Source organism: Lampetra fluviatilis, chromosome 36 (assembly GCF_964198595.1).
Source record: "Lampetra fluviatilis chromosome 36, kcLamFluv1.1, whole genome shotgun sequence".
Classification (NCBI taxonomy): domain Eukaryota; kingdom Metazoa; phylum Chordata; class Hyperoartia; order Petromyzontiformes; family Petromyzontidae; genus Lampetra; species Lampetra fluviatilis.
This window is the reverse complement of record NC_136310.1, coordinates 10,987,589-11,002,599: the sequence shown is the minus strand read 5'-3', so window position 1 is coordinate 11,002,599 and position 15,011 is coordinate 10,987,589. Positions and strand designations below refer to the sequence as shown.

Here is a 15,011-nt window from a genome sequence, read left to right as displayed (position 1 = left end):
AACGCTTGTGTTTTTGTATTTTTTTGTTATTTTCTTTGAACTTATCTACCATGACTTTACCGAAAGACCCAAAGAATACGAATTCCTGCAGTCACGAAAGCTTTAATTCAAGATTTACCTCTTCCCAATTAGTACGGCTTCGAGAGGTTTTATATGGCCTCGATTTTTCCCTCTTATGTGTGCGATGAAGAAGGGTCATTGCCCGGAACGTCGCCTGCTATATATAAAAGGCCACACACACTTATTGACTAACGCGTTGAGATGTGATTGTGTAGGTATTTACCAAAGGTAAAACAAATAACAATCTCTCATCTGATATCCGCACTCATCCCAATAGCCAGAACTCCACTCTACCAAAGACCAAGATCCCCCGTGTAGCCTACACAGGCTGGCGGGGCAAGTGCTATGAAGCGAGCAACACCGATCAAGGACTGTCACGGCACACCACGAGTGGGGCCGTGGTGGCCAACCTCACGCCCGGCCACCTTTGTCTCCCCAGTGCATGACCTTTTTACGCACCGCCCCAAAGTCCTCATTTACGGCTGCGTAGAATCAAGCGGCAGGCCCCGCAAAGCGGTTCAGACGTTCGCCGTCGCTGCTGTCCGGTGGCCGTGAGCGACTGAATCACAAACTCGGGTTGGCCGCCGGTGCGGAGTCGAGGCAGTGGCAGCGCGGTGCTAACCACTGCGCCACCGCTCCCCTTACCTTCACACCCTCACCGGCGTCTTCCCCCCCCCCCGCCAGGGTGAGCAGATGGTAGAGTCCGCTCTTTGTGCCGCCCCCATTGGTGCCGCGCGCCACTCCGGGCCCTGCGACTCTCGCGCGGAACTCCGCGTCGCGCTCCTGAGGAGTCAATTTATTGTCGTTTGTTGTTGTTCTTGGAGTCGTTCCCCCTCCTTAACACCTTCTTTCGTTCATCATCTCATCCGTCGTTCGCTTCATGCCGAGCAGCTCCGGTAGCGACACGATGTCCCAGGAAGAACGCGTGCGGGTCAAGGCGTATTACAACGGGTGAGCTGCTGTTACTACACTGCTGCTGTTACTATTACTACTGCTGCTGTTACTATTACTACTGATGCTGCTGTTACTATTACTACTGCTGGTGCTACTACTGTCACTACTCTGCTGCTACTACTACTGGTGCTACTGCCACCAGCGAGAGTTGAAGTTCAGTACCATCACCATCATTACCATCACCACCACCATCATTACCATCACTACCATCATAATGACCACCACCATCATTATCATCACCACCATCATCACCATCATCACCATCATTACCATCATCATCACCATCATTACCATCACCGTCATCACCACCACCACCATCATTATCATCATCGCCGCCGCAGGGGTGTTAATCGAGTACCAACTCTGTCGGGTAAGAAAAAAACCACAATAATCTGTGGGCAGTCCCCCACGTTGTTGTGGATGAACTTTTCCCCGCCGCGAGAATGTGGAATTTACGTTTATTATTGGTGGCAGAGAGAGAGAGCGAGACGGGTACTGCCTGCCGCCAGCCCATCATCTCTTCCGTGGTGGTTAAACTCCCGAGTACCACTTTGTCAGGACTTGGGCGTGTGCTGTAGTTTGAAGGAGTTGAGTCACGCCGCGAGAATGTGGAATGTCCATCTCACCAAGAGCCTGGTAGAGCGCACGCGCGCCCATCATCACCCTTCCGGGGTTCGGGGTCATTAAATCGAGGACTATACTGTACTGTACTGCTTTGTGAGGAAAACCAACAGCTATTGGGTTCGTCTTGCGGATGTACCTGTCCTCGCCGCGAGAATGTGGAATGACCCATCTATTCAGCTTGGAGACAGCGGTCGTGTAACGCGCGCCCATCATCTCTTGCGGGACCCAAGGGTGGTTAAAACGAGTACCGTACTGTACCAACATCTGCACGGAAGTCGGCGGTCTTTATCACGGTCGAGTTCGTCCTCGGCACGGGGATGTGGAATGGCAACACGGGGCCCGGGGGCTGCACACACAGGCGAGACGGAACTGCAAGAGACGCAACGAGTGTGGCGGTCCCGTTGAGTTCCGGTGGCTAGGAGATGTTAACTACCTCGCCTGGTGTACAGGAGGTCGTGGGTTCGATCCCAACCCTGACTCCTGCTGTATATTTGGAGTTTGCGTGTCTCTCTCATCATCACGGTGGCTAGGAGATGTTAACTACCTTACCTGGTCTACAGGAGGTCGTGGGTTCAATCCCGACCCTGACGCCTGCTGCTGTGTATTTGGAGTCTTCGTGTCTCTTTCCCCGTGGTCGCGTGGATTTTTCTCCAGGGCCTCCAGTTTTCTCCTCCACATGTATAATCAACATCACGCGTTTTGAGTATTTGGCTGCGATACATTTCCACTTGATATGCCACTTCGTTGGGCTATTGTTTGTGATAGGCAGGTCGCTTCTGACAAAAAGCTTCGCAGCTCACTGGTCCTTATGCCATACATGGTAAAATAAAAAACATTGTTTAGTTTAGAGTTGCAGGTGCATTCGGAAAGTTGTCTCTGGGAGGTTCATGGCAGGATAGACAGGTAAGCAACTTGGAGGTAGTGATGGGTGGGACACGTGGTGTGGAGGGTGTAGGAGGATTGGATAAGCAACGTTAAGGTTGCGAAGAGAACTGGGCAGGATAGTGGTGTTCGTGTTTATTGTTATGGGTGTGGGACACGTGGTACCGTGGGTGTTTCGCAAAATGATGGTGAATACACGGTCCTTGATCAATGCACGGCTGGATGAAGGGCCCCTTCCCGCACCCTGCTGGCTGGCCATGGGGCTCGTTTGGCCACACTGAACGCTGGTCGGTGAGCGTTTTGACCAGGCGGTAGTTGAATGTGGGTGTCGACTTGAGCTCGAATCTGTAACCTGTACAGTTCGCGGGATAATTAATTGTGGTTACCTCGCCCCGTCTTGCCATGATAAATACAAAACACGGCACAATCGTTCGCACAAGTAACCGATACATCCTCTCAATATAAAATATAACAGTATGATTTACAATATCCCGTCAGCCCCACATGGCCTTCTGGGAGCAGAGGTTGAGTGCAAGCAACACTATGGGTCATTTGCGACTGTCGGTGTGTCATCGGTGACTATTTTGAGTTGTGTCATGACGTGATTCTGCATATAACCTGGGACCCCATATCTCAAAGCAGTGGTTCTTTTTAAACCTGGGGTGCACGCACCACCTGGGGTTACGAGACATGGACTGATTTCTTTAGAAGGTAAATCATCGAAGCACAAATTAATCACGTGCACGCAAGTACAGCTTCTTTGTTTCATCAAACCATTGTATTTATTAACATCGTACATTTTTTTACGATTGAGAACCAAAGGGGTGCAGTAAAGGTTAAGAACCACTGGAGTTTAAATAAATCACGGTCCTTACCTACAAACATCTGTGGCAGTTCGCCTGCATTGCTTTCATGTTAGGCCTGGCTCTGCTGATGATGAAACACTGAATGTCAAAACCAGGCCTGAGTTTTTGCTTGTCATCGAACCAATGCTGCCAAAAATTCTGCACTCTCGCAAGGCCGCGGGACTGATGGGATGTGTAAAAACAACGTTTGTATTTAGTATGTAGAGATAGACAAGTGATGGGAGCCATTGTCTTGGGTCGTGTTGGCCTTGGGTGTGTACGTCGTTGGATATATTGTTTCATTTGCTGTATTGGCTTGGGTTTTATTTAATTTCCCTGGATTGTTTACCCTCTGTTGAATGCACATCTTGTTTGATTGGCCTTGTTGGTTTGAATGGACGAGAGAGTTGAAGAGTTTGTGGCTGGAGTTGATGATTACATTAAGTTGAACAATTTCGGGCTCATGGCTCCGTTTGGGTGGCATAGCCCAGTGCATGTCTATCTTCGAGCACTAGTCCCGTCTCTATCACCACAAGAAGCCCAGTTGTTGTACTGAGTTCAGACTGAAGCACGTGGGGTCTGTGTAACAGAGGGAAGACTGCGGTGCCGAGGAGATGTTATCTCCTTCACCTGTGATCAGGAAGTCGTGGGGTCCATTCTGTCCCTTGCTGTATATTTTGAATCTACGTGTTTTCGCCCTCTCCCCGTGGTGGTCACGCAGTTTGTTCTCAGGGCTCCCTCTGGTTTTCCCCTCCACATTTAGAATCAATGTGTGTTGAGATTATTTGGCTGCTGCTATAAATTCCCGCGTGTAGTGATAATGATGATGACCATATCAGCCATTCCGATGGGCTTATCGTCACGAGTAGCCAGGTCGCCTCTGGAGAAGAGGCTACATAGCTCAGTGGGCTTTAACTTGTAACCAACAAAGTCATCATGCAGCAGAGCTAGACATGGGCTCGGCACCGCTGCCGAGATCCGGGTTTTCACATTTGGGCCTTCCGCCTTCTGCGACGAAGAAGACGTGATGATATCAAGTCCGATCCCTCCTCGGCGCGCTTCACTAAAAACTGGAGCTGAACAAGCCATTGGCCACCCTCTCAATCCGGGCCCACAAATGAGAACTCGAGTTAAATATGTTTATAAATTCGCACGGATTGGTGGTGATAAACTCACTCCTACTGTCCCTAACCTCAAGCCTAAATTCTAACCTATGGCCTAAACGGCCACCCCTAACCTAAAACCTAAACACTAACCCTAACCTAAAACCTAAACATTAACACCTACCTCTTTGGTTTTTTCGGTTAGGTCATGTAGGCATAAAATAAAAGAAATCACGACGTTTCGGGCGCAACACAAGCGTCCGTCATCAGGTGGGAAAGCATGGTCTGTTGCTGAGGCAGACTGTTTTAATAGGGTAAACCTAACCTTAACCTATAGCCTAAATGCTAACCCCTAAACATAACCGCAAGCCCTCAATCTGAACTGTAACCCCTAACTCCTAAACCATTGCACGCTAAACCATACTCCTGAATCCATAATTATTTTCATAAACTTTGAATATAACCCCTAAACTTAACCAAAACCCTTCAACCCTAAATGCGAACCCTATACTCCCAAACCCTAAATACTAATAATCTAACCCCCCAAACTATAATTATAACCTAAACCCTACACTATAACCCTAAATCCTAGCTCAAACCCCTAAACCCTTAACCGCTATAACCTAACTCCACAACTGTGAACCACAACCTCTTAGCCTTAACCTTGTAAGGCTAACCTTTAACCCCGCAACCCCCGCATGGAATTCAACGAGGCGGCGTGCCTCGCTGCTTAATCGACTGAAGCCCAGGCGGAAGTCTGTGATTGGACGACAGTTGTGTTCTGTGATTGATTGACAAACCCATTCTGTGATTCCTCGCGTCCCCTTTCTCCGCAGACTCCACTGTGAGAGGCGGTGGCGGCTGCGGCATTCTGCATGTGACTTGAAACAAATGCAACGCCCACTTGTGCTCTTGTGTGCGCGTGGGGAGCGGAGCGGTAGTCGTGTCGCGGTCAGCGCGCTGTGCTATGAACCCGGCGACCAGAGTTCGATTCCCGCTCACGGCCAACATCGGTGACGATTATCTGAACCGGTCATGGGCCTCCCCTAGGTCGACTCAGCCTCAAATGAGTACCTGGTGCGGTGTGTAGTAAACATCGACACAGGGGAGACAAAGGCGGTCGGGCGTGGTGCTGGCCACCCATCCCATCGTGTGCCGTGGCGGCCTTTATAGGTGCTGCTCGCTAACAGCACTTGCCCCAACGGTCTTCAGTTAAGACTATACAGGGGGATCTTTGACTTAGTGTGTGGCATTAAAGAGTAAAACTATATAATAGGCAATGTTTCGGGCATTGGCCCTTCATCACAGCACACGTGACTTGGAAATCCGAGTTGCAGGGAGCAGAGCGACTGAAGGGGAGAGTCACTTTCCCCCCCTTCTCCTGATTTGAGACGACTTCTTAGGCCGAAAGAGCTCAACATTCTTGAGGTTAAACATCTCCGTTTTAACAGCCAAGCAGCTATCACTGTGTGTGCGGGGATGTAAACACACACACGCACATGCGCACAGCAGCGCGTGCTTTTTAGTGTGGCACATGGGCAGTTGGAGTGAATTCAGACGTCGTTCTGCGAAGTCCTCTTCCTGGGCTGTTCCGTCACCCCCCACTGCCAATGCTGCTGATGATCCGTAGACCATGACGGCGTGGGATGTAACTGTGCACGTAACGTATGTTGAACTTCTCTCGCACCGTACGTAGCCAACCCTGCCAATTGGAGATGCGTCCCCCCCCCCCCTCGTGTTCAATCCGCTGCTTCTCCGCGCGCTGTCCATGGGGGGGGGGGGGGGGGCTTCTTTGACCATACTTCACCGCATCTGGTCAGCGTGGATTGGTGGAGGCGGGAGGCCATAGCCCTTGGAGCGTAGCAGAGTGCAGCAATGGACGCTGCTGTAATCTGCCCTTTGCTGGGCACAACGTAGCCAGCACCAGCAGGAGCCAGTCGGTGGTGGCTGCTCTGTAACTCCACGGCGATGGGGGTGGGGGGAGGGCGCTCATCCCAAGGACTGCTGATCCAGGCTCAAGCCCATCTTTAACCTCGCCCTTGGCCAACGTTATCGACGGACACGGACGGATGGGGACGGACGACAGAGCTGATGTGGTGTCGCCTTCTTCCAAGTTTGCTTGGGAAGCATTGAAAAACAGCGTCGGGCAAAACTCAAAAATGCCGTGGATTGTCCCAGGTCGGTGCTCTGACGGAGACTCCCTAGCAACACCAGCTGGGTTCACCTCCCCTGTACTGCATGAGGTCCGTGGGCCATAGCGGAATGTAGTGGCATGTTAACGCTTCAACGTATCCGAGACGTCTACAAGATTGCGGGGTGGTGGGGTTGTCTCGTTCACTGCCGAATCTCGGAAACGTGCGCAAGCAGGCTCGGCATTAATTTTATTGTAGAGAGAGGCGTAGTAGCGGTAGTAGTAGTGGTAGCGGCAGTAGTAGTGGCAGTGGCAGCGGTAGTAGTAGCAGTAGCTGAGGCCGTAGTAGCGGTATTGGTAGCGGCGGCAGGTTTGGTAGCAGCGGCAGTAGATAGTGGTCGTCATAGTGGTAGTAGTGAGAGTGAGATACCAGGTTGGGGCCCGTGCACGGGAGTGGCCCTCTGCCATGATCTTTGGTCGTGCCGCTCGCCGCTGGGCACGGAGTCCGACGTTTCGCTGCGCCCGTTGGGGTCGCTGCTTCCCCCCTTTCAGCAAACGAGTTGGATGCACGAAACGAGCTCCCCCCCCCCTCCCCCGGCACGTGGAGCGGAACGTCGGACTTCGTGCCAAACCACGCCACATCGAGAGAGAGAAGTACAGCAGCACAGCCGGCGCAAGACTGAGCTCAGCAGTAGTAGCATCAGCAGTCGTAGTAGCGGCAACAGTAGTGGTAGTAGGAATAGTGGTAGCAGTAGTCGCAGCGGCAGTTGTAGTAGCAGCAGCTGTAGTAGTAGAAGTAGCAGCAGCAGCAGCAGTAGTAGCAGAAGTAGTAGCAGCAGCAGTCGTAGTAGCAGTAATAGTAGCAGCGACAGCAGTAGTAGCTGCATGTATAGTGGTTGCAGGAGTAGCACTGGCAGCAGTAGTAGTAGTAGCAGCAGTAGTAGCAGAAGTAGCAGCAGCAGTAGTTAGTAGCAGTATTAGTAGTAGCAGCAGTAGTTGCAGCAGCAGTAGTAGCAGAAGTAGCAGTATTAGTAGTAGTAGTTGCATCAGTAGTGGCAGCAGCAGTATCCATAGCAGCAGCAGCAGTATTAGTAGTAGTATTAGTAGTAGTAGTGGCAGCAGTATTACAATCAGTAGTAGTAGCAGCAGTAGTAGTATTAGTAGTAGTAGTGGCAGCAGTAGTGGCAGCAGCAGCCTCGTGGCGTCTGGAAATTCTGGTTCAGCCCGTTTCTGTGACCGGTCCTAGGCGGGCGTTTCCGGGGTGGCTGTGAGAGGGAGAGAGGGGGGGTGGGGAGGAGACGCGCCGAGCTCCTGGCGCCGCGCTGAGAACTCAGGTGGGCTAAAAATAGCCGCGCAGGTGAAGTTGACTGCATCCATCCGCAGCGAACATTCCTCTCTCTTCCCCAGCGAAAACATCGTCAACAGCACGAAACAGCCCCCCCCCCAGTTGCCAATGGGAGTTGAGAGTGGAAGCGTGCGTAAGAGCTCATTGGAAATCTAGTTTAGCCGCCGCTGTTTCTGTGGTGTGTGTGTGAGCAGCAAGTGGGGTGAGTAGGTAGGTAGGTGGGTGGTGAGGGTAAGCAGGTGGGTGGGTGAGTGGGTGAGTGAGTGAAGAGGAAGGTCGATGGGAGAGTTAGTGGGGTGGGTGGGTGAGTTTGTCGGGGGGTGAATCAGTGAGTGCAGTTGGTGGGTGAGTTGATACTTTAGTGGGCTTTGCCTGGTGGGATAGGGATGGTTTGGTTTTATTTGTATGTCAATCTAGATTTGATGTTGTGGTGACTGCAGGGATCCATACTCTTTGATTATTTCGGTAAAGTCACGTAGGTATAAAATAAATTGATGATTGCTTGTGTTGCAAGCAATCTTATCGTGTTTTTGTATTGTTTGTTAATAATAATTCTAATGTACAATGCGCATTCCACCCTAGGATCCCAATGCGCAATGCATGAACAGAAGGAAACAAACAGAACCCACGGTAATCCGACCAAACAAGAGAGGGAAGGCCACTTTAAGTAATATTTAAAAAATACTTTTTTTAAAACACGCTTTAATGAAATGTACCGTACTAGTAATGGAAGAACTCCACGACTCCAGGAACTGGGCACAAAGCTTGCCATAACGTAAGGGGCCGTGGTGATTTACAGCCAATGTCAGTTGAGCGTGGACAATTAGACCCAAGCTGAATCATAACATATAAAACATAATGTTTAAAATATTTTTTTTTATAGAATATAGCATTGTCATCAGTATGACATAAGTATACCAAGTTTGCAGTCCATACCACATTGGGAAGTGGGTTAAAATTGAGTTACAAGATTTGAGGATACAACAACAGAGTGAGTTAATTAAAAAAGTGTGTAATAAAAACGAGATGGGGTTTCAAAGCAGATTTAAATATATCTACCGACTCTAATTTCCTGATTTCAAGTGTTGTTGTAACGTTCTTACCCATCTGTCGACAATGAGCTGGATAGCTCATCGGATTCCTCCAGTATAAATAAATATTCTGATTCTATTTGTGAGAGAGCGGGCGAGTATCTGGTTGGTCGTGTGAGTTTGTAGGAGATTGGGCAGTCAGACGTTTGTTGGATGGGCCAGTTGGTGTGTGAGTTTGTGGATAAGTGGGAGTGTGAGTAAGGGCACGAGAATGTAGTTGTGGATGGGTTTATGAGTGAGTGAGTTGGTAGATGAGTGAGCAGGCAGGTGGGCACATCATTGTTTGTAAGAGTGGTGGTAATGCGAGCCTTGGACACTTAAAGATTGCCCTCTGGAGGAGGCTCGTGAAGGACGCTGCTACTGAGCAGTTGGAGGCAGTCGCCCTCCAGCAACAACGGAGGGCAGAGGAGCGACGCTCACAACAACGAGGGGTGTGCCGGCCAGCTAAAATCCAGCAAGTTGGCATAGTAGGGGGTACAGTTGATGCATCTACCGGTCATCTCATTCAGCCAACCCATGGTACTTGGGTCCTGTCAGCGAGCCTTCGACACTTCACGTGGCCTCAAAGTGCACCTCAAGTTCAAGTTAATTTATTACGTATAGCCTGGCACAGGCGCCGTGGCACATAGCCTGGCACAGGCGCCGTGGTGACGTTACTGTCACTTAGTGGCGAATGGCGGTTGTGTTGGTATTCGTGGCAGAGTGGTTTGCACACTGCCCCTTTATTCAACCGACCTAGGTTCGTTTCTTGGTCATTGATAGCTGACGAGTGTTACCTTGACGAGTGTTACCTGCGCTAAGTGGCGGTCCTCCCCGATCTCGACTCAGCTCCTGATGAATCCCTGGCGCCATGCGCCCCGGCCACATCGCCTGTTGTCCATCGCAACTTGACGCTCGATAGCAACACTTACCTAAACAGTCTCTACGGGGTTTCTTTGTGTGCGTGTGTTTATGAGTGGGAAGGTGAGTGACTGTGTATGCGAATGGGGAAGTGAGTCGATTATTGAGTGGCTTGGTGGGCTCGTGGGTTGGTGAGTAGGTGGGTGAATGGCTGTGTGGGTTGGTGAATAGGAGGGCGTGTGGGTGAATGGATGAGCGGATGGGATGGTCGGTGAGCGGTGCTGTAGCGGTTAGCACGCTGCGCTACGAACCTGGCTACCTGAATTCGATTCCCGCTCTCAGCCAACACCAATCACGATTGTCTAAACCGGTCTTGGACCTCCCCTAGGTCGACTTCGCCTCAAATGAGTACTTGTTGCGTTGTGTAAACATCGCCACTAGGGAGACAAAGGCGGTCGGGCGTGGTTTTGGCCACCCCACACCCCCCTTCTGTACTGTGCCAGCCTTCATAGGTGCTCACTTACAGCACTTGCCCCAATAGTCTGTTAAGGCTATTCGTGGGAGCTTTGGGTTAATGGGTGAGCAGCTCGAGGAATGGGTGGGCTCGTGGGGTAAGTCGGTGGATGAGGATGATGAGTGAGCGAGCGGGTGAACACGAGCGAGTGAATGGGATGATGAGTCAGCGGGACGATGAATGAACAGCGAGCGGGTGAACACGAGCGAGTGGGGGCGGCTCTTTGAGTGGGCGAGCTCATGAGTGCTCAGGCTGCTGTGCGAGCTGATGAGTGAGCGCGTGAGCGGGCGGGGGAGGGAGGAGTTCTTTGCTGCTGGTGAGGAGGAGGAGGTGTGTGGGTGCGAGGAGGAGTCGCCGTCGCTATGGACGACGCTTACGACTGCGTCCCCCCCCCCCCCGCTGGAAGCTGGAATGCGTGACCTGCATACGACCCCCCACTGCACGCGCGAGATTCCGCACACAGCCTGCCGGCCAGCGGTCACTCCTGCACTGAGCAGGCCTGCTGAGTGGGGACTGGTCAGTCGGCCTGCACAGTGGGGACCGGTCACTCGTCCTGCTCAGTGGGTACTGGTCAGTGGGTACTGGTCAGTCAGCCTGCTCAGTGGGGACTGGTCAGTGGGTACTGGTCAGTCAGCCTGCTCAGTGGGGACTGGTCAGTGGGTACTGGTCAGTCAGCCTGCTCAGTGGGTACTGGTCAGTGGGTACTGGTCAGTCAGCCTGCTCAGTGGGGACTGGTCAGTGGGTACTGGTCAGTCAGCCTGCTCAGTGGGTACTGGTCAGTGGGTACTGGTCAGTCAGCCTGGTCATTGGGTACTGGTCAGTGGGTACTGGTCAGTCAGCCTGCTCAGTGGGGACTGGTCAGTGGGTACTGGTCAGTCAGCCTGGTCAGTGGGGACTGGTCAGTGGGGACTGGTCAATCAGCCTGCTCAGTGAGACCTGGTCAGTGGGGACTGGTCAGTGGTACCTTCTCAGTGAAACTGGTCAGGATACAGCCTCTTGCCCTGACCTTAACCCTGACTTGGTTTCCTACGAGGCTAAACCATGGCTCTCACCCTTGCTCTAAATCCAACCCTAGCCCTGACCACCGCACACTACTCACGCACACTCTGCACCATGCACACTGTACAGACAATACAAACGAGTCGGGCAGTAGGACTGAGACGGCGCACTGCAGACGGAGGCAGCTTTAACGCGTTGGAGAGCGCGCCCACAGAGACGCACGGTGCAAGCGGGGAGCGAGGGAATCGCATCCCGAATCATGAGAATGCACGCGGGGGTCTGGGAGGGGGCGGTGGTCTGGGAGGGGGTCTGGGAGGGGGCGGGGGGTCTGGGTTCGGGTGAGGATGGTACTGTCTGTTCTAGACCGACCGGCTGTGAAACCTGGTTCCCTGCCTGTGGGATGCGTTGTGTAACGCACGCATGTCCATGCGAGTTCCAGTGTGGTTGTGGTGTGTGTCTGTGCTTGTGACTTTGTGTCTGTGTGTCTGTGCTTGTGACTTTGTGTGTACGTGCGAGTACGCCCTTAATATGTGCTCGCTAACAGCACTTGCACTAGCAATCTGTTGAAGGCTATTTGGTTGATCTTTGTGTGCGCGCGGCGGGGGAGTGGTGGCGGAGCGGTTAGCGCACTTTGCTACGAACCCGTCGACGTGACTCCACTTCCCGGCCACGGCCAACATCAGCGGTAAGTGACGTCCCAACCGGGCCTGGGCCTCTCTGCCCCCTACATCGACTCGACTTTTCAATGAGTACCCGCTGAAGCGTGTGGAACAACAGTACTGGGGAGACAAAGGTGGTCCTGATCTCGTGCTGTCTGCACCATCTCCCTTGTACGATCCGCAGGCCTGAACAGGCGCTCGCTGACAGCAATTCTTGCCTCAACAACGGCCTGTTGGAAAGGCTACACGGGGGGCGGGGGATTGTGGTTGGCCCATTTGTAGTTCGTGCCATGAGTGGATCAAAGTGGCAGAACGATTCAGTCCATCATCAGCAGCAGCACTCCTCTATAGCAGGCAGCGCCAGCATCATCTGCAGAGGCAGCTGTTTCAGCAGAAGCACCATCGGCAACAGCATCTTAATCAGCAGCAACTTGTTCTTATTATCATCAGCATTGCTATTGTGAGCAGCAGTATCATCAGCAACATCAGCATGATTATCATCACCTGCAGCAGCAGCCGGAGCTCTTTCATTACCAACACAAACAACATCATCATCTGTAGTAGCAGCAGTAGCCGACGTTTCGTTATCAGCAGAGGCAACATCCTTCTGTCGTTAAACGTGAGTACTTCCTTGTGGGGCATTCAGCAGTTGGTTGTAGGCCTTGGGGAGAATATCCCCCACCCACCATAGGAATGTGGAATTGCCCTCCCGGCCAAGAGAAGCCAATGGGAATCGGCATTGCCCAATGTTCGTTTGAGCGGGGAGACACTTTAACTCTTTGGACTTTGAACGCCACAAATCCTCACAGTCACAGCCTCCCCCATGCCTGAAGCTTGGAGCGACTTTCGCGCTGTATCATGGGCGTGTCATAAACACATGCGGGGATCTGGTGCCACTGATTTTCTCAATTTTAGCCCTACATTTCTCCGTCGCCCGTCTGTGTCTGTTGCACATCTGCGTCTCCGTCGTGCGACTGCTTCTTCATCGTGCGACTGCGTCTGTTGCTCATCTTCGTCTCCTGTGTGGTGTGTCTCTGCGTTCCTCTGTGTATAACTCCTTGTGCCTCTGTGTGTCTGTGTCCACGTGCCCCAGGGACGTGCTGATCACACACGTGCGGCCCGGCACGAGCTTCCCGGGCCTGTGCGGCGACGTGCGGGAGATGTGCTCCTTCGACAGCGAGCAGCTCTTCACGATGAAGTGGATCGACGAGGAGGGTGAGGGACCCACATGAGGCCGATGACGACGATGATGAAGATGATGAAGATCATGATGACGACGACGACGATAATGACGACGACGATGATGCCGAGGACGACGATGATGACGACGACGATGACGACGACGATGATGACGACGACGATGATGATGACGATGATCACGATGATGATGACGACGATGATGACGACGATGATGACGACGATGATGATGATGATGACAATGACGACGACGATGATGACGACGATGATGACGACGACGGTGATGACGATGATGATGACGATAATGATGCCGATTAGTTTTTGAGAGAGCCGCCCTCCCGGATGCCAGGGGCATCCCGAAGCATTGTGCGTCACAATCTCACCTCAACGCATTTTAAAGGGCACCCCCAGTGGCAGCTTTCCTCGTGCGGCACAAAGTGACTCGGCAGTGGGGCCCGCCAGCGAGTTTTAGTCTCCTGGTAGGGGGAGATGATCGCTGCCGTGTGGAACCCCAATTGAGTCATTTTTAGTAATCTTAAAATGCCTCTTCCTCTTCTTCCACCATCTCTTCGCCAACCAAGATTGACTCATTCGCCATCTGCTCCCTCCCTCCCCCACCCTCCCTCCCCACCCTCCCTCCTCACCCTCCCTCCCCACACTCCCTCCCCACCCTCCCTCCTCACCCTCCCTCCCCACCCTCCCTCCCCACCCTCCCTCCTCACCCTCCCTCCTCACCTTCCCTCCCCACCCTCCCTTTCCACCCTCCCTCCCCACCCTCCTTCCTCAGCAACCTGCCTCCCATCCTCGCCCCCTCCACCCTCCATTCCCCCACCCTCCCTTCTCACCATCCCTCCTCAGTCCCCTCCCTCCCATTCTCCCTCCCACCCCCCGTCTCTCCTGCCCCCCCCTCCCTCCCTCCCTCCCTCCCTCCTCACTCGTCGTCCCAACCTAGCCCACAACAACCGTATTCTTCCAGCCAATCGTCGCCTCCTCCTCGTCATACAACTCAGCCGAGTTTGAAGTCCACAAGCGGTGGTTCTTTGTCTGACTCCCCCCACCCCGCCATGGGAATGTGGAACTTCCACTTTTGGTATCAAGACAGCCGCAGAATGTGTTAGCGAGCACCTGGCAAGTTCTCTCGGCACACCACGCTCGGCCGCCTTTGTCTCCCCAGTGATGATGGTTTATACTTCGCACCAGGTAGTCGGTTAAGGCTGAGTGGACCTTGGGGAGGCCCTCTCGACTGGTTAAAATATTCGCAACCACTGCGTTTTTCGGATCGCGACGTGCGTTCTCTGGAACGATGTCCGACGTTTTAACACCATCGGCGACGGGGGGGTGAGGTTGGGGGGCCCCATTTCAAATTGGTTCCTGAAGATGGTCCCAGCTCAGGGATTGAAAACGTCTGACTTCGTGCTGAACGATTCCAAAAGCGCAGCAGAAGGAGCATCGCAGCCGTGTGAAAACCTGCCCTGACGTACACGCTGACCCCCGATTGGTGACCCCCCCCGTGACCCCATGTGACCCACGTGACCCCCCCCCCCGTGTGTGGACAGGCGACCCCTGCACCATCTCGTCGCAGATAGAGCTGGAGGAAGCTTTCCGTCTCTACGAGATCAACAAGGACTCGGAGCTCATTATCCACGGTATGGGCCTTCCCCCCCTCCCCCCCGCCACTACTGGGCCCACCCTGCCCCCCCCCCGCTTCGTTCATGGTAAGGGCCCCCCCCCCGCCTCCCGCTATCAGGGTGGTGACGTTGCACGGCC

The 15,011-nt window shown here is 52.9% G+C and overlaps 1 protein-coding gene across 1 annotated transcript in view; it reads left to right on the top strand.

The window, feature by feature from the left end:
- Window positions 1-780: 780 nt before the first annotated feature.
- The window catches only part of PRKCI (protein kinase C iota), a 57,161-nt gene continuing 42,930 nt past the window's right edge, over window positions 781-15,011 (top strand). Inside the window, exons 1-3 of the mRNA XM_078873380.1 lie at window positions 781-1,011; window positions 13,141-13,262; window positions 14,801-14,890. Coding sequence (XP_078729506.1) covers window positions 941-1,011; window positions 13,141-13,262; window positions 14,801-14,890 — 283 coding nt within the window. The 5' untranslated portion in view covers window positions 781-940. The remainder of the gene's footprint in view (window positions 1,012-13,140; window positions 13,263-14,800; window positions 14,891-15,011) is intronic.